General features: G+C 28.2%; 1 protein-coding gene across 1 annotated transcript; it reads left to right on the top strand.

The window, feature by feature from the left end:
- The first annotated feature begins 1,791 nt into the window (after window positions 1-1,791).
- On the top strand, window positions 1,792-15,441 carry LOC107452537 (uncharacterized). The gene is made up of 7 exons (XM_087165233.1): window positions 1,792-2,037; window positions 5,058-5,104; window positions 5,482-5,616; window positions 6,663-6,707; window positions 6,790-6,858; window positions 9,209-9,264; window positions 15,272-15,441. Exons 1-7 carry the CDS (start codon window positions 1,878-1,880, stop codon window positions 15,282-15,284), a joined length of 525 nt encoding a protein of 174 aa, XP_087021359.1. The 5' UTR covers window positions 1,792-1,877; the 3' UTR covers window positions 15,285-15,441.
- Window positions 15,442-26,405: the final 10,964 nt, after the last annotated feature.

Here is a 26,405-nt window from a genome sequence, read left to right on the forward strand (position 1 = left end):
TATATATATATATATATATATATATATATATATATATATATATATATATATATATATATATATATATATATATATATATATATATATATATATATATATATATATATATATATATATATATATATATATATATATATATATATATATATATATATATATATATATATATATATATATATATATATATATATATATATATATATATATATATATATATATATATATATATATATATATATATATATATATATATATATATATATATATATATAAAATAAATTTATAAATATTTTATGTATTTTTGAATGAAGAAATGAAAGAGAGTGCCTTCATCTTGTATAGAAACGTCGTTCTCTCAGGTAATGGTTTGATGGTTCGGGTAATTATGCACGTGCTTTATAAGCATTTTAACTTTTAACAATAAATGAACTAAAGCTTTGTTTGGTCATAAGGTCGTGAGGTGCATAAAACTAAGAAGATAAGATGTATAGATAACTAAGAAGAAAGTAAGTTTCAGTAATTATTCCTGTTAGACAGAATATTGATTGTGGTCAATTATTTGAAATGAGATATCAATCTTCTTATCAGATTGATTTGTCAGCATATATTCAATTATAAAATCTTAGCATATTTTCAGGTCTAAACATGAGATTTACATAAATCTGCAGAATGTGTAAATAATTTTATAATATTTAACTTCGATTCTCTTCGGTGTTGTTTGGATTCATATCAATATTCTGTCTGTGCTTTTTGCATGCTTGACAAACTAATTTTATTTTAACTGATATTGTATATGTGCATCCTTAATTTATGGTTCTTTTTTTTAAATTGTGTAGTAAAAGTAACTTTACAGGTTCTTATGTGTATCATAACTTACTGAAATTCTCCAAGTAGAGTAAAAGAACATTCTTGGTTTTCCACTATAACTACACCAAGAACTATTCGTGGTTTCGGTGTAGTGGGTTACTTGTTTAAACACCATTTCAGTATTAAGTACTTGCTACCGTTTTTAGTGTTCAGATACACGAAAAGTTTTCTCAGCGATCTTGAATTTAATGCAAATAGCATTTACCGTTACCGTTATGGAAATTGTGGCCCCATATAACCGAATTATTTTGACTGTTTGTTTCTCTTTTTCTTCTTGTACATAATAATAATAATAATGATAATATAAAAATGTTTTAATGCTTTTCAATTTATCTCTGAAACAACTGTTTTATCTTAATTTACTTTGCAAAATCGTCATATTGAAAACGAAGTCAGTGTCTTAAAACTATTATTACGGTCTATTTTAACACTGCTATCGTCATGAAAAAATAAAATCATTATAAAATTAGGGCATTTTAAGTCAATAATAAAGACATAAAATACTAATAATGCAACGTCAATAAACAAATTATTACCGTATTAATTAAATAAAGCATTTTGAGTTAATAATGCACTTTCAAATGCTCAGCTTTTAATCCTTACAGTATGGATGGTAGACTGTGTAAAGCTAAAGGCATATGGTACTCTAGGTCAAAATATTCGTGGGTTAATATTTCCAACTGAATTTTACACTTAAACTTGAAAAAACGCCCCATCCAATATTATTATATTTGTAGTGTTTTCAATATAACACGCAATCACTCAGTATAAAAATGTTTCCTATTATAATTTGCAAGTGCGTCTGAGGAGGACATAGTTGTATTTTTAAATATCCTTTATTTAATTCATATGGTAATAATTTATTTATTGAGTCCCAGCTGTTCATTTCAATGACAATTATGATAGGAGGATCCTTTTTAAGCGATGTTTGCAGCAAAAAGAGCTCTTGGAATCAAATTGTTCAAACACATTGAAGTGGTTTCAATATTGGAGTAGTATTTGTCGTGGAAATGCTTTCCAGATACAATTTGATTTATATTCTGGTTTCATCAGTTGTCTATTGCCATGGATTTGACTTTGGAAAAATTATTCAAAACGCACGTGAGCAGGCGATCAAAGCGATGGGTGATTCTTATGTAGGATGTTTTATCCACCAATATTGTGATTGTGGTAAGATTATTATTTTTAAAATTATTTACCTTTATTGTTGAGGGGAAAAGACATTTCTAGACATTCATATTTTGCCTAAAAATCTCTTTGAAAATTAAATATATTAATTGATAAAATTGTAAAGATTGTTATTCTTTGCCTAAATTCTACTGTTCAATAATCACATAAAATTTTAACAATCGAAAAACATTTTAGATTATGTGCAATATTATGAATGATATAGACCGTGGGAGAGTTATAGAATGTTACAAGCCATGGCAATGTTTTATATATAAGGCATTCATAAAGGAAGCATCGCAAATAGCTAAAAAGCACTTTTCGTTTGCCAACTCTGGCAAGTATTATAATAAGTATAAATTGCTTGTGTAATTTGTGACATTGTGCCACTCACTATTTTTTAGATCTAAATTTATGTAATCCCTTAAATTAATTTGGCATTGTTTACACTTTTTCTTATAGAAGTGGAATGGAATGTCGCTCCCCTTAAATTCATAGAATGGCAGATGATTCGGCTTTGTTTGATGTATCCACGTAAAACCTTTTACTTCTACTCTTTTTCTTTTTTCTCAACTGTAACTTTCCCAAAAATGTAAACACTTCAACTTTTATTGTACCTTCTTACACCTGTTTTAACTGTAACTTCTAGTTTTTTCTAACTTCCAACTCGTTTGCAGCATTTTTCTATTTAAAGGGTGAACTGCTCTTAACGCGCGCATTCGATTTTCCCCCACCTACCCCCCTAAGGCAGCTTTGAAGGATGGTGCTCTTAAGAACTCGGAAGTTTTCTTCAAAATAATTGTAACTATTTTGTTGCATCTCATTTTATATTGAGTCCTTTATAAGTTTTCCTGTTGTGTTAAATCTTGGAGTTGAAAAAAGGGCTTTTTTTATGTTGATTGAGCAACGTATATCTTCCATCTACTACTTGGTTGATTGAGCAGCTTGTCTAAGAGATGACGACCTGAAATTCCCGCGCCTCCTCTCCACTCACATACTTCACCAGTAAGTTTTATTCTTCCTGTTTGTTTTGTGTGCCTCCACCAATGCCTTTTCGGACTCAAAAAGATTTCTGTTACATATTCAAGAAAATGACTGGCCTGTTTATAATATTGATGGTAGACTGCTCTTTACTTTAAACTGGCATGGGAAGGTATTACGTTTTTGTCACGATTATTTATCTGGGTTGCTGAGAAACATCCATTCTTCTCCGCTAGCATGTTCATTCCCCAAGTTAACATTTATTTTTTTTATAAACCAGCACTATACGAAAGTAATAAATTAAATTGTAATACATTAATAATTAATCTTTGAGATTATCTGAAAATCAATAAGTTCGGAAAAAATATTTGCTCATTAACATTTTGCTCAGTTTTAAGGAAACTTTCAGTGCTTTGCAAAGTAATAAGTTGCTCAAATAAGAATCTGGAGATTAAATTTATTTATTTGAAGATGAAATTTATAAATTATTACATGTTTAACATTATCTGCAATGTTAATATTGCACTTAATATTTGCTACTCATGATTCATGAATAAGCCGAAAAGAATCGTCTGTTAATACAATTATTAAAAAAAAAAAGAATTTTAATTTTTGTATAAAAATAAACATTCATTAATGCAAATAACTTCTTATACTTCTTCCTTAAAGGAAAAACTTGAATTTAAAATCTTTTATGTAATCTGATTTCATATTTTACGTATATTTTATAAATATATACCCAAAGTTGTAAAAAATAATTAATAACTGTAAAACAATTTACTTTACTGGGAGTGCTATTTTGACTTAAAATGAAAGAAACATTTATTATTATTATATAATAGAAATTTTTCACGTATTTTAAATATTATTCTAGATTTTTTTTTACAAAAAAAACGTAACATCTCAACCATCACTATTTATGTGTGAAACCAGTACAAAAGTCAGAGAGAGATGAAATCAAACTTTTACCTTCTGTAAACAAGAAACATAGATAGTCGTGATAAGTGAAAAGTTTATGACAAGATTGGCAAAAATAATTCGAAAAGATCCTTTTTAAATGTCAGGCACAGACCTAATATGTTTCCGCTATGAAAGGTGCCGGGTGTGTTGCTCATTTTGCTTTTCTTGGTGAGCACCTTGTGACCAAAGTCACGGAGGTGCGAAAAATTACACACTCCACACTACCACAGATACCCATTCGTAGGGTGGGTCTTATTCACAAATCACACACAATAGAGGACAAGGTATAGAGAGAAACATCCGCGCAATGAGCATGATTCGAATCCTCAGCTATTGACTTCGCAGTAAGGGACGATTGCGGCTCGGCCGTTTTGGCGTAAGCCTAATCATTTATTGAAATTTTGATTCACTTACATTCTTTCAAGTATGTATGAAAGCTAGATTCGGTAATAGCTTGAGTTTTTACACCGAATAGGATATTGAGTTTGAACTTCGAATTTGGATAATAATTTACCACAGTTTCTACAGTATTTTTAGAGTTCTTTCTCAACAATATTATTAAAAAATATGCATATAAGATACAGCAACTTCACACTGTTGAAGATAAAAAAAACTGTATCAAACTTTGCCGAATTGCAATAAAGGAAAATGTCGAATTAATACTGAGGTGTGATGAAAAACATCAAAACTATATAACGCTTGTCTACCTATTTCAACTTGTCTTGGATTCGTCCAGAAATCAAATAGGTCTTAATGATCCCAGTTCTCAGCAGTGGTTCGTTAGATTACGATAACTGTTTTATTTTTAATCCTGTAAGTACTAAGACGCATAACTTTAATTTTATACTTATATATATATATATATATATATATATATATATATATATATATATATATATATATGTATCAGGAACGCAATTTTAATAACACTCTTGTGTATGAAATCCACTTATTTTAAAAAGAGTGCCGAAAAAGCTTCACTTATTTAACATTAATGTAAGTGTGATTCATTTTTACAGGTATTAGCTGAAACTCACTTTTTATCAATACTATATTTTAATAAACTACATTTACTGTTATAGAATTAACTGCAGAAGAATTAACGTGCTTCGATTATTGGCATAGAGATGTAAGTATCTCATATATTTGACTTTTTATTAAATCATAAATGTTGTTCCATTAAGGCACTACACAATTTATATTTGAAAAAATATTCACATGGGGTGACGGTGAATTAATAGCTAAATAAAAAAAAAAGAAAAAGGAAAGTCAAAAAGTAAATATGAAGGTGAAGCAGAGTATGGAAACCTGTTTGATTGTTGGAGTAAGTTATTACGAACAAAATGTTGCAAACGAATATCACCCTCACTAAATCCTGATATATAGTTTGAGCTACCAATGATTTAGGTAAATATTTATTAAAAGTGTTTTCAATTAAAAAATTTTCTTCCTGATTTCTCAATTTCTTTTTAATTATCTTCTTCATAAAAAATAAAATTATTCCAGACTTGGAACACTTATAGAGTATTGTGGAATGCAGAGTGTGAATTTAAAGATAGATACGTTTTCCCGGAATGGAAAAATGTTTCTTTATCTACTGATATATTGATACCCTTGGTCTGCAACAACAGAGACTCGACGGTAAAAAAAATTATCAAATTTTCTCTCTTACTTTTTCAATTATAAGATTTTCTACCTTATAAGATTCAATTATAAGATTATAAGATTTCAATTATAATATTGCAATTATACGTACCAATAAGTATTATTCATTTTTTTTTACAAAAACATTCATGTTTTAAAAAAATAGCATCATGAGCATTGATTAACACAAATTATGTGGGCAACTTAAATATTAATAAATTTAAGTTGCCCACATAATTTGTCTTAATATGGCTCTTTATCTTCTGATATATTAACACCTTTGGTTTGCAACGACAAAGACTCGACATTAAAAAAATAATTCAGACCATTTATCAAAATTTTTCTCTTACTTTTTCAATTATAAGATTTTCTACCTTATAAGTTTCAATTATAAGATTTTCTACCTTACAAGTTTCAATTATAAGATTATAAGATTTCAATTATAAGATTTCAATTATAAGCGCCAATAAGTAATATTCCTTTTCTTTTACAAAAACATTTAAGTTTCAAAAAATAGTATCATGAGCATTGATTAACACAAATTATGTGGTCAACTTAAATATAAATGTATTTTTATTCTGTGCAAATAAAAAGGAGAGAAATAAAAATGCCGCCTGAACCGTGTCACAAATTATCAGTCTCCTACCTTTAACTTTCAGTTTTACAAAAAATTGATAAGATATATTTATTTTAAAACTTAGATAATAAAATATATTTTTAGAAATATAAGACATTTATTTATCAATATATAATATATATTTATAAAAAAATAAGATATATTTTTTCTGGATGAATTTTTTTTAAAAAATATGGCACTGCTCAAAATTATCTCTTGGCTATAATTACGCAATTCGACCATAATTAGTTTATAAGTAAGGTGTAAGACGGTAAAGAACCTTTAGTCAACAAAACAGCTTTGGACCATCAAATTTACGGAGAAAATCTGAAAAAAATTGATATTTTTTACAGTGCTCATAGAATTTTTGACACAGAATTTTGCCATAACCAGTAAACTAATTTCTTTTTATTTTTCTATGGTGCAGAAAAAATGCCTTTTGAAAACAGTTAGCACAATTCTAGATTATAATGTAAGTAATTCCCTTTTAAATAAATAAAAGTATGTCTTTAAAAATAACAAAAATAAATATGTGTTGCCATAATTATTTACAGGGCAAGCTTGAAAAAGAAAAAAATTCTCCTAGCCGTAGGGAGGAATTTGCTGGCATGGAAAAATATTTGGTGAGTTTACATTTATATTATTCTCGTGCATTGATCTTTATAAAATGCTATGGCGTAACATATTTCTAAACATCGTAAAGAAGAACTTAACTGTGTTCATTTAGAAAAGAAAAATTGATTTCATACTGGTTTTGGAAAAAATATGAGACACTCAAGAATATACGTGAGAACTTTAAATTTATAATGTAACGATTAAAAGTGCAAGCGCTTTTATAGAAAGTGGCAAGTAAAAAGCAAAAACTTTAAAAATTGAAATTTTTGAAAAATTACTCGTAAAAAGCAAAAAACAAAATTTGGTTTTAAAAAGTAACGATTAAAAAGTTCATGAAAAAGTACGAAAAAAGGAAAAGAAAGAAACAATCTGAAAGTACAATTCGAGAAAATCAAAAATTCAAACTAGCCTTAAATTTCACTGACAATGTAGGTACAAAAATGTATTTTTTTTATTTTAAAATGACTTAAATTTTACATTTAAATGTATACAATTTTAAGACGCACCAAAATATTACGACATTTGCTGAAATAGCAAAGAAATTAAAATATAATGTATGCATATAAAAAGCTTTAATTTATGTTCATTTTCTTCAGAAATTCGAAATATTGACAAATTTTGTTTTTACTGTCAGAAAATATAGTTCATTAATAAATTTACTTGTTGAAGAAACTCGATAAAAAAATAAGTGAATAAATGTAAATTTGCATTCAAATTAAAAAAAAATCCTTGAAATTTTCTGAATTAAAAATTATTTATTGTTTAAAATTTCGTTCTCCGTTAAAATGTTACACTTTGAAACTTTATATAGTGGCTGTTTTCAAATTTGCGATATTGATATGGGACATTGAATTCACTAACAATAAAAAATTTAGCATTTATATATTTTTTTAAATTTAATGATCTGAGTAACTGATTCTTTTGCATACAATAATTTAAAAATGAAAAGTTAAACAAATCAAATTAAAATATAGCACTGTTCTAGAAATATTGTAATGCATACTTTATTTTAATTAAATAAAGCATAGTTTTTATACTTAAGAAATAAATTCTATAAAAACTCATATTGGGCAACAATTTTATGTTTTAGTAACATTAAATAAATTATTATTAATAATGAATTATTTTTAACTATTATTATCATTATTTTATTTTCGATTTATTCAATATTTCAATGCACATTTTTCTTCGTTCAAAAACTTCTTTAGAACCTTTTGATCTGAGCAAATTTCTTTCAACACCACAGGTATTTGCTCCGTATATTACCACTGATTCTTAGATAATAGATAATGCTTCACCATATGAAAAGATTGTCCTTTCATTGCTGAAATAGTCAGTCACTCAATGACTTTTGCAGTAGTAAAATGTTCAAAAGACCCAATCTCTGCTTATCAGTTGTGTTAAAAAGAATCTAATAGAATCAATTTGAAATTTAAAAAAAATAATTTCAAATTTTTTAGAATGAATTTTTGAAAATTCTATTCTAAAAGGTCAAAATTCTAAAAGGTAGTTCGATTAATCGATTTAAGGCGATTGACAACTTGACATAAATGAAATGTAAGGATCGTAATTTTTTTAATGCTGTCCTCTTTTATATTTGTAGTTTAATTTAAATGAATTTTAAATTTGAAGGATAAATAAAACCGGTCACATTGTAAACACTGAAGTTCAATAACAGTATTTTATGGCATGTTTTTTTTTAAAACTTAAGCATTAAAGTAATGACCCGGAAGTCTTTTAACGAGCTTGTCTCACATAGAAATGATCGTAAGACAGGGTTTCAAAAAGATCGCAGAAGTCAAGCAACACTGGCAGAGATCGATGAGTAGTGGATAATCACTTTGATCAGCCTGCGAAAGAACAGAGAGGGTTTGGAATCGTTCCTTGTTAAAATATTCTACCTTGAAGTGATCAACTTTGAGTTGAGGATCGTTGGGTAACCACAGTGGGGCACCCACCCCTTCTGCAGAGAATCACAACTGCGATAACATGTCCTCGGATCACCCTCAGTCATGCTTCCCTGACCACTGACAATGGCCCATTGTGAAGCTCTAGTACGACGTAAAAAAGTACTACCATTTATTACGACTTTCAAACTCTAGCACCACCTGTGTTTAGCTTTATATAGTTTTACATCCATAGACGTCGACTGCCTGGTTTCAGCATCACGAACAGGAACTTGAAACCTCTGTAACGCTTTTGTGTGCTGCGCAGGATCTCTACTTTAGAGCACATTGTTGGAAAAACAGAACTATTGAAGAGCTATTACGTTATTCGGAATTTTGATGGATATATTTCTGTTAAGTATTCACATTTAACCTATGGGAAATGTTATAAAACTTTTTTCCTTCTTTCTAGACTTGTCTCAAGGCAATCATGACCTCTTGCATGGCGTTTCCATATTATTGCAAGAGGTAAGTGAAACAAATAAGTTAGTTTAAAAAAATTGTATTCTGGAAAGAATTAAATTTTTTTTAAAACAAATAAATTATGAAACGGAATATATTTCTAGATTTTTAGCTTGTGTTTAAGATTAAATTTTATCTACGTCTAAACTGTTAAAAAAAATTGCAAAACTTTTTTGTTAATGGCGGGCACTCATATGCCAGGACTGCTACTCTCTTTTCGTTACTCAGTGGGCACCTGCGGTGAAGCCACGGTGGTAGAGCAGCGTCGCTCACGTCACACGACCACATACCCGTTTATAGGGCGGATCACATTCACACAATCACATATACAAAGGAGAAAGGACATAGAACACACACAGAGAGAGAAAGAAACATCCATGCCCTGAGCGGGATTCGAATCCGCAACCATCGGCTTCGCAGTCAGTCACGCTAACCACTCTGCCACCGAGTTGGCAAAATTGCAACACTAAAACTGTGACTTTTAAAATCAACTCGTAGGAGCAACTTAACAAGCCATGTCGAAAAAATTAAAACAATTGAGATTGATTGAAATTTTAGGGATTCATCATCTTTATTTTAATACAATAAAGCTGCTGAAAATTAATTGCTCAATAGCATTAACTGTTTGTTGAGACCAACTTCTTCCAAGACTTCTGTATGACAATTGCTTGCTAGTCATAAATAACTGCTCATGGAAGTAGAGGCAGAGCGATTTCTTGTATCAGGGGATAAAACGTTTTTTCTCTCAATTGGGTTTCACAAAAATGCTTTCAGTGGCGGATCAAGGGTTAGAATCTCTTTGTGAAGGAGGTATGGATCAGCTCCGAAGATTCCGGAGGCGTATTGACAAAACATACCGTAGATTGTAAACGTGGCGATTGCAGGTGCAGTTGGCGATGGATTACGCGTAAATGTGGTGGGAGAACGAAATTACATTAACCTAAGCAGTGTAATTCGATATTTTCTTCTTCTCCTCGACTAGCCATTATGAATAAAAATAACTCATTAATTCCGTTTAGTAGAGAAAATAAAAAAGAAAATAACACCTTTTTATTGTTAGGATCACTTTACAACTACACTCTATTCATATTTTATTAAGCGCTATAATTTATATTTTATAAAACGATCGTGTTTTTTGATAAAACAGATTCAATGTTTTAATTTTTTTTTTTACAAGAATTGTGTTTGCGAAGAAATAAAAATAATTTATTAATGAACCAATCACAAAAAATAACGTAACATTTTAACACTATGTTTTATTGAAACGCTATTTTGAAGAATTAATTCTATTTAATTTTTATTGTAAGAAAACATAACCTGTTTTATTTTAGTGATATTTTCTATGAAATCATTATTCTCTATAAAAGAATAATGTAAGCTTTTTTATAAAGATTATTTTTTTAGAAATTAACAAAGACATATTATTTACTAGAAAAAAAAAATAGAGTATTCAAAAATGTTATCACGCTTTAAAGTAATAGTTTCTTGCAAACGAAATAATCAATATTTTTAAAATAAAGTTTGAAAGCGTTTGTTTCATTACTAGAAGCATTCATTATAAAAAAAATATATATATTAAATTACTTTTTTTGCATAATTTTATGAAATAACTTTTTTTGCAATGAGATGAGATTTTAAACTTTGTGAAAAATTGATTCAATTCCTTAATATATATAAAAGTCGGTAAATACTTCATTCATTATGGAGGTCATAGATAACTTGATACCTTTTCAATATAAGAATAATAAATGCAATTAATAGAAAATGTACAATTTTAAAAATATATTTTATTTACACATATTGCGTACAGGTTATAATGCAACTATCATACGTAACATAAATTTATAGATTCCTAAATACTGTTATATGAGTTTGGTAATTAAAAATATAATTAAAAAATAACATAATTAAAAAATAACATAATTAAAAAAAATTTCAACCTTCAATTAAAAACTTCCTGTTGTCATATATTAATAATAATTATAATTTTTAGCAACTTTTTTGGGTACAAATTTTTAATTCTCGAACTTAATACTATCCTTCATATGAAAATATCAGAAAATTTATAAAAGAAAAACTATATTTTAAAATTGAGACATTGGCGACAACAGAGGTTAGATGTATGTGCTGAGTTTAAATAAATTATATGTTATAAAACTCACATTTAAGATTTAGATCAATTTATTATCAGGTCATAAGAGTGTTTTTTAATAAATAAATGTAGTGATTGTTTGATTTAAAATTGTAAGGTCCTGGGTGTTTAAGGTTAAGCTATACATTTCTTTAGAAATAATATTTGAAATATGCAAAGCAGGGCGGCATTCATTTCAACTTAAAAATCATCAACTTAACTTTCAATAACTATAGATAAATAAAAAACAAAAGTTTGATTAAAACTTTAAAAGAAATACTTTTAGAAAAATTCTTTCTAAATAATATTTAAATAAAGCACAATTACTTCGCCTGAGTGATTCTGTAAAAAATTCTAAACTTTAAAATTTTACAAGTTAGGTGAAAAGTAAATATCTACAATAGTGGTAGGGAATTAAGGAAATTCTAAATCTAAAGTTTGAGTCCTAGAACGTAAACATCTGATCACTAGATCAAAAGTTAGTTTTAAATTTTTCGTTTATTGCTCACTGTACACTAAAAGGTGATTTTTTTTTCTTTTGAAATTTTGATTTTAATGCCCTTACTTCAACCTCCTTCGAGTTACGCTTACTTTATAAATTTAATCTCAACTTTATTTTTCTTTTCACTTTTAAACTGTAAAAGACTTTTTCTCCATTTGTAAATTATGAAAAAAGTTATTAATCTGATTGCGTAAACAGTTAATTTATTAAAATTGAACATTCTCAATTAATTCCTTTTAATAGTCATTTATATTATTAATAATAATTATTTGCACAAAATTATAATAGAGGAAAGTTTGATTAGAAATTTAAAAGTTCTTGCTACAATAATTAGGGAATTTCTATTGACAAATTCAAGTAATTTTTTTTCCGGAGCAAAATGCATTTTTATTTAAAATGGAACAGTACTGACTTAACATTTATACGCTAAAAAACACTCTCTAATCGCTAACACCGATGACAGGAAAAAAATTTCGTTTTTTTTTTCTTTTCAACAAGAAGTTTAGAACTTAAAATGTTGTTCTTTCATTATAAAGCAATAGCATAATATTCTCGTATCATGTAAAACTTTATAACGAAGTTACTTATCTACCGTTTTACAGTTATAAAATGAAATGATTATTGAATTCTACTTGCATTTTAAAATGTCAATGTCTCCATCGTTCAATGAATTTTACGATGATTTTTATAAAACTGTGTATAATGAACATTTCAACTAAAATAATTAGTACAAAATAGCTGCTAATAATTCTCTTAAACATTTATAAATATTATACATTTATAAATTTCAGCTTTTCGCATTATTGCTAAATAATCTCTACGTCGAAAAATATTTAAGGAATTCCATAATAACTGAAATTTAAATAAAATTTTAAAAAAATTGTAAATGGTTATCGAGCAGAACCATTAAGTTTAATTAATGAATATAGAATTAGTAACAAAGTCACTGCTGAACAATAAATTTCTTTTTAATCTTTTAAGTAAACAAACTTTATTGTAATAATCATTTCATTATTAAGGATTAGAGGTTATTGTGAAATTATTAATTTTAATTAGTGGATGAGTAGGTAAAGAAGTTCACTACTCGAAATACGCGTATACATTTAATGAAAGTTGTGAAAATACAGAAGGAGAGAATAAAATATGGAGGTAATAATATATAATTTTTTTTATCTTAGTTTTATTACGACCTTCTAAAAAACGCTAATAAACACAATTATGTTAACAAATACAAACGATTATGTCGGAGCTATAACAAAAAAATACGCTTTATATTTCATTTAATGCAGAAGAATCTAATGAAGATCAGCTTATTTGAAACTCTGAAATGTCACACCCATATATAACTTGGTGAATGATAGATACGTGATACCGAAAACAAAACAAAAACATAAGCACACAGCTGTTTGGCGATTTGCGAGACGCTCCTTCAACGCCGATAGATATTTTCGCCAACCCCTTTACAATCTACGGTATGTTTTGTCAATACGCATCCCGGAGATGATGCGATTTCAAAAAGAAAGCATGAATGGTTTCTGCGGTTTTCCTTTCGACGCGTCGCATATGCAGGGTTGTTCAATAAAAAAAAATTGACATTAATAACAATAAATCAAAAAACGAGTCTACTGTTCAGCGCCTGTCATAAAATAATATATTTTTTATGCAAGTCCATTCTTTTTCAATACTCTATTGACAGGTCATGATATGAATCTATACAGAATAAACTAAAAGTTTTAAGAAATCTATTTAAAAAATCGCGAATATATAGAGATGGGCAAGTTTACAGTGTTTTATTCAAAAACAAACTAGTTTTCGTAAAAATGCTCAAAATTAGTGACAAGTGTTTGTCAAAAGCTGATAGCAAAAAACATGAAATAATGTTTTCTGCTTCACATAAACACATTTCAGATGAAATATCTGTCTGTTAAATTTAAATTCATTACATAAGTTAGAATGTTAATTAATGTGAAGTTAATTAAATACAGTGCGGTATCGAATTTGTTGAAATATAATTCTTTTCACATGTACGAATTTTACTTAACTTAGATTTATTATGTGTTTGTGTATTTTATTGTAACTACGACATATTTTTATTTTGAGAACCTGGCAATTTCGATGCATAATTAGTTCGTTTATGTTCTACTTTGTGTAAGAATATATTATGTGTCACTAAAGAAAATTGATACTTGGCGTCCCTGGCTTACTCGAAATCGAATGGAAAGGAACCGTTGCAAACGTAAACAAATGCCTCGGTTCAACAAACAATTAGGACCGATATATCCACACTACGTCACTTGTAGACATCCTATTTTGAATAAATATCTGATTTTTTACTATTACAATTTAATGTAAATATAATTTTTCTTTTACCAGACATAACTTTCGGTACGCTCGTACAAAAAACAAATCATTGTAAAGTTATGAAAATTTCTATGCTTGTACATATACCTTATTTACCTGTAATTAACTATATAAAGTTTATTTTTTTCATTATAATTTTGTTATACAGGGGAAGTTTTTTAAAATTTGAACGAATTTTTGCATTTTTTTCAGAAATACTAAATTTATTTTGCTTATATATAATATATTCTGTACATATTATGAAACAAACTATTTCACCTGATTTTTCAAACATATTTACATGAGTGTATGCCAATTTTTTGTTGATTTTTCATGTAGAAAATTTTTTGAGCTTACCGAAAGCTATGTCTGGTAAAAAAAAATCATAAATACATCAAATTTTCAAATATTTATAAAAATTAAATTTATAAGCATTTTAAATTCCTTTTTATTGTTATTAAATTATATTAATAAGTAGTTTTCATAAATGTAAAGTTTAAAGTTTTAAAATGTATTTAATATTAAGAAAAAATGGCTTGTCGATATGGTTGAAAAAATCATTTTTTCGACATCGAAAACGTATCGAATCTTGCTTTCCTTAGCAGAATGTAAATTTTTTAAAAATTCAGTCATTTATAGACATGGAATACAAGCAGTTTTGAATTAAATTAATTTAAATGCAATGGTTTCCAAACGGCACAATTGTTTTTGAACACTTAACCGATTACAAACCAATTAACATAAAGTGTCTTAGTTTTGAAATATTTTTTAGTTAATAATTATCTCATCAATAAGAAAAAAAAAGAGTTAACTGCCTTTAATATCTTATGAACAACATTTTTAGTTAAAAACATTATGATATATTGATTAATGCTAAAAATTAAAATATGTCTTAGAAATACGGTTTTCATGCTTTACGTTTTTTATTACAATTTAAAAGATTTGAGTTTAATCTGAAGTAATTAGTTTTAATTAAAAAAAATAGATAAGTTTAAAAAAATACTTGTATTTTATGATAATAACCAATTTTTTTTTTTTAGTGATTTGATCTGATGGAATGAAAGAAAGATAAAATGATAAGTTTCTTTCTTTACATAACAAATAGAAAACAAAATAGTAAAAAAGATTGAATAATGTAATTAGTTACTTGATTAAAAAAATCGCTGAACTGGAATTGATGGTCCTGACGTAATAAATATCTTACTCTGCATGTTTGTTGTTATTTATCTTTTTTTTAAGAATTATTATATATATATATATATATATATATATATATATATATATATATATATATATATATATATATATATATATATATATATATATATATATATATATATATATATATATATATATATATATATATATATATATATATATATATATATATATATATATATAGGCTATAATATTGAGAAAATATGGAAAAAAATAAAAAATAATGACAAGAGAAGAAAATTATTAACAATGATTTTATAAAAGTATTTAAAAAACATAATTTTTAATAGCTTAAAGAAAAAAACAATTTTAATTAAAATTTGGAAAACAAAACTAAGAAAAGATATAATCTCTTCATCAGCTCACACGATTATATCCGCAAAAGGAGTGCTTTCTAATATTGTATTTATATAGCCAAAGCAAAATATATCATTACAACAGTGTGAGGAGCACTCAAAAAAATTTTAACGAAATTGGAACACATTAAGTAAGAAATATGTACGGAAAAACAAACAAATATCAAGCAAAAAACTGAAAAAAAATGTAAAGAGATTAGAGAACAGTACACGAAAGGAAATCTACATAGTGAGGAGCGAATTAAATGAACTTACGCGTACCGGAATCTTTCAAGAATGATTTATAATAATTTCGTAATAAGATTGCCAGATTACAATATATGAAAACAGAAGCATAAATAAAGTGATATCTTATGACACGTTCTTACTGCAAAACTGAAGCGCGTCTAATTTGTTAGTTACCTTGGGTGGGCCCGAAAATGGATGCGCGCAAGGTAATAATATAATACAGGATAATTTAAAGTTTGTAATTAAAAAGTTTTGTAATTAAATCAATTACTTAAGAAAAAAAAACAGGATTTACTCGTTTTGAATTGATTTTTAGCAGGAGCCAAATTATTATTGCTGCTGAAATCCAAAAATTAGTCTCAAAGAGCAATGTCCTAAACACACGAAATTAGAAGACGAACTAAAAACGGAAAAAAAAAGAAAACGAAAGTAAGCTAATAGTAGATAATATTAAGCGCTAAAGCTATTGTGCTATATATATATATATATATATATATATATATATATATATATTTATATAAGTTCAAAATGAAGAATATGGAAACAATAAAAAATAATGACAAGGAAATAATAATAATTAAAATTTAGAAAACAAAACTAAGAAAAGATATCATCATCATCATCAGCTCACACGATTATATCCGCAAAAGGAGTGCTATATTAATGCAATATTAGAAAGCACTCCTTTTGCTGATATAATCGTGTGAGCTGATGAAGAGATTATATCTTTTCTTAGTTTTGTTTTCTAAATTTTAATTATTATTATTATTATTTTTTTTAATATATTTAAAAATTATGTTTTTTGAATACTTTTAAAAATTATTGTTAATAATTTTCTTCTCTTGTCATTATTTTTTAATATTTTCCATATTTTCTCAATATTTTAGCTTATTTTATGAGCTCTATATACTTGCAGCTTATGTGCAGTTAATAAAACTTATTAATTATTTTCGGTTCTCTCTTTGTTTTTATTGTGCTATATATATTATATATATATATATATATATATATATATATATATATATATATATATATATATATATATATATATATTTGTTATATATATATATATATATATATTTGTTATATATATATATATATATATTTGTTATATATATATATATATATATATATACACAGTCCAGTCACATTAATGTGACCACTTGTCAAAATCCAGAATAACCACCTTTGGCAGAGTGAACCGCTGCGAGACGTGCAGGAAGAGAGACAGTTAGGTTTCTGAAAGTGTTCACTGGAATGTTGAGCCATGCCGACTCCAGTGCCATAGCCAGCTGCGCTAGATTACGCGGTTGAGGATATGTGGAGCGAGCAACCCGGTAGAGGTGGTCCCACAGATTCTCGATTGGGTTTAAATCCGGTGAGTTTGCTGGCCAGGGAAGTACGATAAACTCATCCTTGTGCTCTTCGTCCCACGCACATACACTGTGAGCTTTATGACACCTCGCCTTATCCCGCTGGTAGATGCCATCATTTTAAGGAAAAATCATTCGCATGAAGGGGTAGACATGGTCCGCAAGGGCAGATGCGTACTTGTACTGATCCATCGCTCCTTCCACAATGATGAGTGCACCCAGTGAATGCCAGGAAAACATTCCTCAAACCATAATGCTCCCTCCTCCAGCCTGAATCCTTCCGGTAATTGTTGCAGTGTGTTTGCTTTCAGACGTTTCATGCCGTATACGCCAACGTCCATCTGTTCGATGGAGCATAAAATGTGATTCATCGGAAAAAGCTACCTGTCACCACTATGTGGACGTCCAGTTGCGGTACTGGCATGCAAATTCCATCCTTCGTCGCCGATGAACAGCAGTCAGCATAGATGCATTAACTACTGGGTGCAGTCAACATAGATGCATTGGCGTTTCCCCTCTCTCTTAGTTTCTTACTTCTAGCGGCAGACGCATTTTAGAAAGATGCTACGAAAAGTGTCGAGGGTCGGACAAAAGGTATGCTTTCCCCCTTCTGCTTCAATTTGTGGTTAAAAGGGGTGATTATCGGTCTAGGAGGTCCAGGTGGGTCATGACAGTTTGATGAATGAATCGCGTATGTGATTCACTTTTCCGAAAGTCATTTTTGAACTGTAGTCAACATTGCACTTTCCTCTGAAATATCAAGCAATGAAGAAGACATTTTTACTGATAAGATTATTGCTTTCAGGTTAAATTACATTTTTTCTTGTCCTTTGAGCTTTGACAATGTTAACGTTGATATATAACATCAAAGGTTGTTATCTATATCCCCTGTGATGGTACTGAATAGGTTCTTTCTACTGATATTTTTTCCTTCCTAGCTCTTTTGACTTCTGTTGTTTCCCAGATACATTTGCCAAGTTTAAAAAAAAAATGTGCATCCTTTTTAATTTACTTCAGTTCTAAGTTCATGTAGGATGAGAACAATTTCGTTGATATACGTGTTAGTAACAAATCATGTTTACCTTTTTAATCCATATTAATGATATCTTTGAATTTAAAAAATAATTAATATTACTTATATAGTACTTATATAATAGTACTATAGATACGAAATATAACGGCAATTCAGTGGATATTATATATTCATGTATAATGGCTCTTTTTCTTTGAGATGGAGAAAAAGCTTTTGTTAAGCGCTACTGTTTCAAAATGAAATATCCATTTTTAATTCATCGTTTACGCGATTTAGTAAAAATCGCTAGGTATTCTAATAGCGATTTATAAAACTTCAAAAAATATGAATTTCTATTTACACTAGTAGTTATTAGGCAAAACTGCATTTTTCATTATATTTTTTCATAGTAAAAACAATATTAAGAATGAAAACAAATCAAAATCTAATCTAATCTTCGCATGCAAGGAATAAATATCAGTACAAGAATCATTGCAAGAATATTTTTTCAAGCAAGGGCGGGATCAGGGGAGGGGAATTGTACCCCTGTCGGTTTGCCCCCCCCCCCCTCCCATCGGGAAAATTCTAAGGTCTCGTCCGGAAAATAGTCTGGTCACATTTTTTTCTAATTTATGTCAAAAATTCTTTTACAAATGCCTAATAAAAAATTTTGTAGTTGACTTTTTATCTATTTATTCTTAAGAATTAGTAACAAAAATTAGAAAATATATTGTAAATTCTATGTAATTATAGTATCACTGCACTACCCATAACTTTACCTGTACATTGTCAAACTAGAGACTGGATTCGATTAGACATAGGTGAAATTGAAGACTTTTCGAAGTCCCATAGAAATCCTTTCCCACAGACACATCTTCATTTTCTTGGAAACTTACCTTTCAAACTGCTATTCTTTCTTCTGGAGAACTGAGAAGGGGATACACAGGTCCTCTTCTTTGCGAATTCTTTTTTATGTAATGTGTTTGTTTATCAATGGTTTATGTGATCACATAATTTCTTTTTGAAATTTTCAAGCAAAATGAAAGTATAAGAACAAAATAAAATTTTTTTAAATTTTTTAATCTTTTTTTTTAAAAATACTATTAATTGAAGAAATCATTTACTTATTCGGATTCAAGGTTTATATTTTAATCAACGCAATAAATATGCAGTCGGGAAAAAAAACAGTAACAAAATATTTTTAATTTATTATCTTTTTTATCATTTTCTTAGTAGTAAAAAGATTGTTGATTGATTCAGAAAAACAATTAAACTGTTCATATTCAATATCCTAAAATATATATTAATCAACCTAACAGATTCTCATTGACTTATTTTATGTACAGTGCATGAAATGGAAAAAGGGAACGCCTTGATTAACTTTTGATTTAATCATATTTTCACGTACAAAGAATCAATACCATATTTTAAGTTACGAAAATGAACAGAAAAACGCATTCTGATCTGGATAAACATACAAGTTTGTCTATAGTTTCAGGTTTGTAAATCTTGCTATTTTATTTTATCCGTCGTTGAACAACCGACCCAATTTCAACTCCGTAGCCTTGTAATTTTGAACCAATCCAGAAGACCAGGAAACTCCTGGATAAGTACCCCCAGTGTTGTTTATTTGTTATGGGAGCATGGGGGACTTTGCGACTCGATAGATTTAACGTGCATCAGTCGCCATTTACTGCACGGGAATTTCAAAAATCGGGATTCAGAATTTTTCAACGCATATTATAAATATATTAAATATTTTATAACTATTTAAAACTATATTTTTTGCATGGCATTACCTTTGGAAAAACGAATTTTAACAATTGTATGAAAATTTTTTCGATTCAATCAAAAAGCAAAATCGGTCAAATAAGTCCTGAAAAATAAAAAAAATATTTTTTTTCGAAATTTGGTCCCCTAACTTCTTAATTTTTAGTGTCCATTTCTTGTGACTTAAAATTCGTAACTATGAAAGCAAAAACAAATTTAAATCGTAGAGAAAAGAATGTTTCGCGTTGACATGTGGTAAACAATAATCAATTAACTGTGTGAAAGGTTATTCGTTGCAGGCATATGCCAATATGTAAAACGCTTTTGCAGGGCGAAACAGAAATCTTGGTAGAAAGTGTGCTTTCAGCTTTGCAGAGAAACGAAAACATAGGCAGACAAACAGCAGCCATGTGTTGCAATTTTTTTTTAAAATGTAAGTTAGTTAATATTCGTTTCTCGGACGCAAATTTAAAATTTGTAAATTTAAAAATAATTACAAATTTAAGCTATATTGTTTGAATCTTATATTTTCAGCAGATGGACTTACTCTTTTTCTCAAATAGAGAAATTAGCATTTTGCCGGACATTGATGTTCACTTTAAAAGCATCTTTGAAAAGAAAAGGGAATCGCAAGGAGAAATTTTAGAAGTATCTTTGTATTTATTTACAATATATATTAGCATCGAGTCCCCTGATTAAAATAGCCCTTTTTTTGTCCGTAAAATTATACAGTGTAACAATTAAAAAAAATAGAAATTTTGCAATTTTATGGGCATAACCATTTCGAAGTTCGTTCGAAGCGGGGCATGATATCTTTAGATAGAATACGTGGATGCAAAAAATGTACTTAAAACTTTATTTGAAAAATATTTAAATGAGTCAAAAGTCAATCGATGCATATAAAAATAATATTTTATATTAAAATATTCTATAAATGTTTTGTTAAATGTGCATGAAATTTCTGATTTTTATTATCGAATAATTTTTGCTTTATGAAAGTAAGAAGTGTCGAAATTTTTTGAAATAGCGGTTACTGCTACAACTATTCTTCATTACAGAAGTAATTTTTACGATTACAATGTATGGTAAATTGCACCATACAGTACAAAATATATCGATTACAGAAAAAAAAATTAGATTTAAATTTACATTAAAAGGAATCTGCACATTATGGGTATCAATATTACTGATTTTAGATTCTTAGAAACACACTTGAAAAAAATGTAAAGTATAAAATTTGCTTTAATTTAAATATTTTGAGTTTGTTTAAGCCCCCCCCCCAGTCGGGGGAGACTTGACCCCTTGTCGGGCAGAGTCTGGCGCCATCCTTGATTTCAAGAATTAATACATTGATTCTTTGCTATTTCGTCTAGTGCTTTAATTTCGTGTGAATGATTTTTACAACATAAATCAAACAATAATATATATTGTAAAAAAAGTACGTCACAGTAACAGAATTTAAATATACAAAAATAAACATATTTTTAAAATTTTTTGGATGTATTGATTTAGTATAATTAATATCAAGTAAATTTTTTTCATGAAAAAAATTAACTCTTTGCACCATGATGACCTATAGAATCAGTTATTCCAAATATGTTTCTGAGACACCATTTAGAAATATTGTCTCCTACTCAAAGGTAAATAACTATACTTCTAGCTGACAACACTAATTTTTTCCGCCCATAGAATAGAATATAGTGCATGCAAAATCGGAAAAAAATCGTTGCTCTGCTTTTCTTTTTCTGTGAAGCAAACTGACAATAATTACAACCTGTAAACATGACATAAAAATACTTTGTCATAAAAAAGTACTACAATTATGCATTATTCAAGGTGCACACCTTTTGTATGGCAATTAAATGACATAGAAAAGAATTACACAAAAAAAGGAAGATATTTTCAAAATTGGAAATGGTAAATAGAATGAATATGGGATTTTATATTTTTATTCGTTAGTTTATATATTCATTACTTTATATTCTTATATTCATTAGTCTATATTTAATTTTTATAAGTAGGATATGTTTGCTTTTTTTTTTCTTTATAGAACCTAACTTAGCTGGAAAAAAAAATTTAAAAAAACTTATGTGTATAAGTATAAAAATCTATTAAAATATAAATATTGCTTTCCCCCGAATTCCATTCTTTCATCCCTCTTCAAAGTCAAGAGATAGGAAATGACTGACGTATAATAGGAAATGAGCTATGGGATTACAAATTCAGGTTTTTAAGTCGAACGTCATCGAACTAGTCACTCCTTCTATTCAGAATAGATAAGGGTAGGATTTCTTTTCTAGGGGGGTGGCGGAGGAAGAACTGAAACTACCTGAACCTATGAACTTTTGAAGCATATCATACAATTGAGAATTTGTAATTTTTACACATGTTTAAAACATAATACGACTGATATTTTAATTAACATTAACCTGTTTAACATTTTCTCATTTAAATAAATATTTTATTGCATAACTTCGTTTGTATTTTATAAATACTATTTAATTGAATAAAGTAAGCTATATATAAAAGAATTTTAATGAAGTTGCTATATTTTGTATTTCTAACGAGGTTATCAGTATAATTTTATCTTTCATCTAATTTTCCTTTTTATTTTTAAATTATTACTAATACATTTAAGCAGATCAAATTTAGGAATAAAGTTTTCGGGATCTTTAGCTTCAAATTTGCAAAAAAATAAAAACTTATTGCACTACTTTTGTAACATATCAACTAATGAAAAGTTGCAATAACATTTTTTTTTTAAAAAGTTAAATTTTTTAAAGAAAAAAGTATTATACGTATTACTTTATGGTTTCAAATTATATGTGCTAAGAAATATTTCGTGTAATAAAACTTGCCTCCCTGTCCACTATATTTACTATTTATAAGATTAACACTTTAAGAATATTTTATTTATAGTAATTAGCAATGTATTTAAGGAGCTTGTGGGTTATGGATGCACTTGAGATTATGGTAGGGCGCAAGAACTTGTTATCACTTAAAAAAAAACATATAAGAGGTTGCATTATGCCTTATAAAATAAATTACTCCGTCATTTATGAATTCAAAGATATACAATTCCTAAGAATGAAAAAAAAACATCATGTCTTTCATATTTTTTCCCAAATATTATTATTATTCATTCTAAATTTATTGAAGCTCTTATTTTAAGTTTTCTTATTTTCTTGCAGTCGAGAATTTCTCGAAAAGAATCGCAGAAAATACAGTGACAAATCTTCTCTGCATTTCACATTTCTCTAACTTAATGCAACACGTTCTGCTTATTACAGTACGTCCATTTCTTTTAGATCATCTTTCATAGTATTTTTGATCATAAATAGAAAAAAAAGCGATAGGCGAAACTCACTTCATCCGAACACTTATAAGCGGAGTCTAGATTATATTTACATCACAATAAAGCTTGTTTATTGCTTATTTCAAATGAAACTTCCAAAAACGATTTCAATAACTTAACAAGATCATCACGTAACTAGAAGTATCATTTACTTTAGTATTTAGACCGTCAATAGATGAATATTCTAGTACGAATGACAGTACTGTAATACTTAATTTCATTGTGTTAAATTAATGGAATATTAGGGGGAGTGGAAAGTAAGGTCATTTCGGTGCAGTTGGTATTTGTTACCAAGATTTTATTTTTAATCAACACTGTATTCACCCTCGTTATCAACAACTTTCAAATTCCAGATTGTTTAAAATGTATATCGTAATGTGAGTGACATAAAAAATTTACAATTTATTTGATTATTGGCAAGGAGGCTTCTTGGCATCATAAATTAGTTCCTTAAATATTACATTATTATTTAGAGAAGAAATAATTTGCTGCAATTTACACTAAAATTAAATGAATTTTCGAAAATTATTTGAAATTTAAAAATACACAACGATTTAAAACATTTAAAGATTTAGTATAACAAATTAAGCAATAAATATTGAATAAAATTCAATCTATCGAATAAGTTGAACAAAAAAAAATAACCTGTTTATTAAAGGTAAACTTTTAGTTTGAGTGGGGGTTCGAAAATCAAAAAGAATGTAAAATATTCACATCTATTCAAACAGAAATACTATAGCACAGTGAGTGATTTACGATGACAGCTTATACGCCTCTCAATTTGTGAGCAGTAGGAGGTTGAGGGGGAAGGAAATATTCTACAGGAGAAAAAGACGGGTTCGCCGCTCTAGAGGCAGATCGTGAACCCGTGAAAACACGGGCAAGCCGCTTTCAGCATGGAAATCAAGCCCGTAATATAACGGGCTTGACGCCAGGAGGGTTAACCAGGCTTCTGAAGCGGAGGCCCATGCACAGCAACATTCGCAGAACCGTTGTTGAGGATACACACTTGGTAGCCCCTTGTTTCATCTGGGCGGTCAGTTGCTCAACAGTTGCACGTCTATTCACCCGAAAGCATCTCCGTAGCTTTCCTACGCCTCTGTCATCTATAGCCCGTGGTGCACCGCATGTGCCAAGCCGCTGATTTTGGATAGTGCCATTTTACCATGCACGGTATACTTTCATCACGGTGACACGCATAAAGTTCACAAAATTAGCCGTTTCCAAAATGCTTCCACACTTGGCCCAAAGGCCAATAATCATGCCCTTTTGGACGTCGGATAAATCGCTACGTTTCTGCATTACGCCAACGCTTGAAATGCTTTCCGATGCCCTAGGACATCCTTTATATACACTCTACTGTAATATGCTGCCACCTGCCTTCTGTGATTGGTTATTTCACGTTGACGTCGAAGGTAGGTGGTGGTCACATTAATGTGACTGGACTGTGTATATATATATATATATATATATATATATATATATATATATATATATATATATATATATATATATATATATATATATATATATATATATATATATATATATATATATATATATATATATATATATATATATATATATATATATATATATATATATTATATATATATATATATATTATATATATATATATATATATATATATATATATATATATATATATATATATATATATATATATATATATATATATATATATATATATATATATATATATATATATATATATATATATCCACTATAAGCACAATCCACTAAAGTTCACACACTGAACACAGCTCGCTTTGGCCAACATTAAGTGCCACCAAGATGAACTTCTAGAAATGTAGAATCGCTATCACTTTGAAATAGGCATGAAATCTAAAATATGGAACAGGTCTTTAGAGGCATGGAATTCTCGAAAAGGTGAAGCAAGCGAAACATCTTTTTTTCCTTTCTTAATGTTTTCTCCATAGTCGCTCCATTCCAAGAGTAAACACGACAGTTAGTTAAAAGGGGAATAAACCAATTTTCTTCGTTAAGATGAGTCACAGACTAACGCCGAAAGTGATAGAGAAATTGTAGCAGATTATGTTTTCGATTTCTGGGTAGAAGGGGAAAGTGTCGCCAGTCAGGGTCAAGGTTCATCTAAATCCAATTAATTTCGCAACATTGGCAATAAACTGCTCAGCATTCTCTTCTAGTTATAAAATTAATACTTTTAGCGTAATTCTTCTGATATTATTCGCTCTAAAGGGTAGGGGAGAGTGGGGTCAATTGTAACATTTTTTACTCAACTATTTTTAACTAACAAAAAATCCAATATATTATTAGTATTAATTGACGGACGAGTAAAGTAGACTATCCTCTACTAGAAAAAAAATAAATACCTGATTTAAAATATTATTATATTAGTTATTAACAATTTTTGACAGTCGTGCACTTGTTACAATTGTCCCCACTTTCGGGGTCAATTGTAACAGTTCATAAATTCAACTAAAACATAGTTAATTATACATATTATCATAGTTGTGATATTTTTTTTATTGATCAAAATAGTAGTGATATTTTCGGAGTAAAAATAATAATGAGCAGAGACCTAAAGGGTCAAACTTTTAACTTTAAGGGGTTAAAATTTTTTATTTATGATGTGAAAGGTGAAAAATAAAATAATGCACATGCAACATAATATAAATGATATAGGAAACTATTGGTGGCTCCTAAAGAGTCAAGTAATGGTTCGTATACATAAGATTATTTATTTTCAGCTATTACAATCGTCCCTTTACTTATTGTTACAATCGTCCCCAAGACGCCATTTCAGCTTCATTTGTTAAAAACAATGCTAGTTAATTAACGAAACTAATTTTTTTTAAA

This window comes from Parasteatoda tepidariorum, chromosome 5 (genome assembly GCF_982258835.1).
Source record: "Parasteatoda tepidariorum strain Cologne lab strain chromosome 5, Ptep-v5.0, whole genome shotgun sequence".
Classification (NCBI taxonomy): domain Eukaryota; kingdom Metazoa; phylum Arthropoda; class Arachnida; order Araneae; family Theridiidae; genus Parasteatoda; species Parasteatoda tepidariorum.

Coding starts and splice junctions, on each gene's coding strand:
- LOC107452537 (XM_087165233.1), top strand. CDS start 1,878: ATGCTTTCCAGATACAATTTGATTTATATTCTGGTTTCATCAGTTGTC. Junction 2,038..5,057: donor CCACCAATATTGTGATTGTG/GTAAGATTATTA, acceptor TTACTGTTATAG/AATTAACTGCAGAAGAATTA. Junction 6,708..6,789: donor GCACAATTCTAGATTATAAT/GTAAGTAATTCC, acceptor AATTATTTACAG/GGCAAGCTTGAAAAAGAAAA.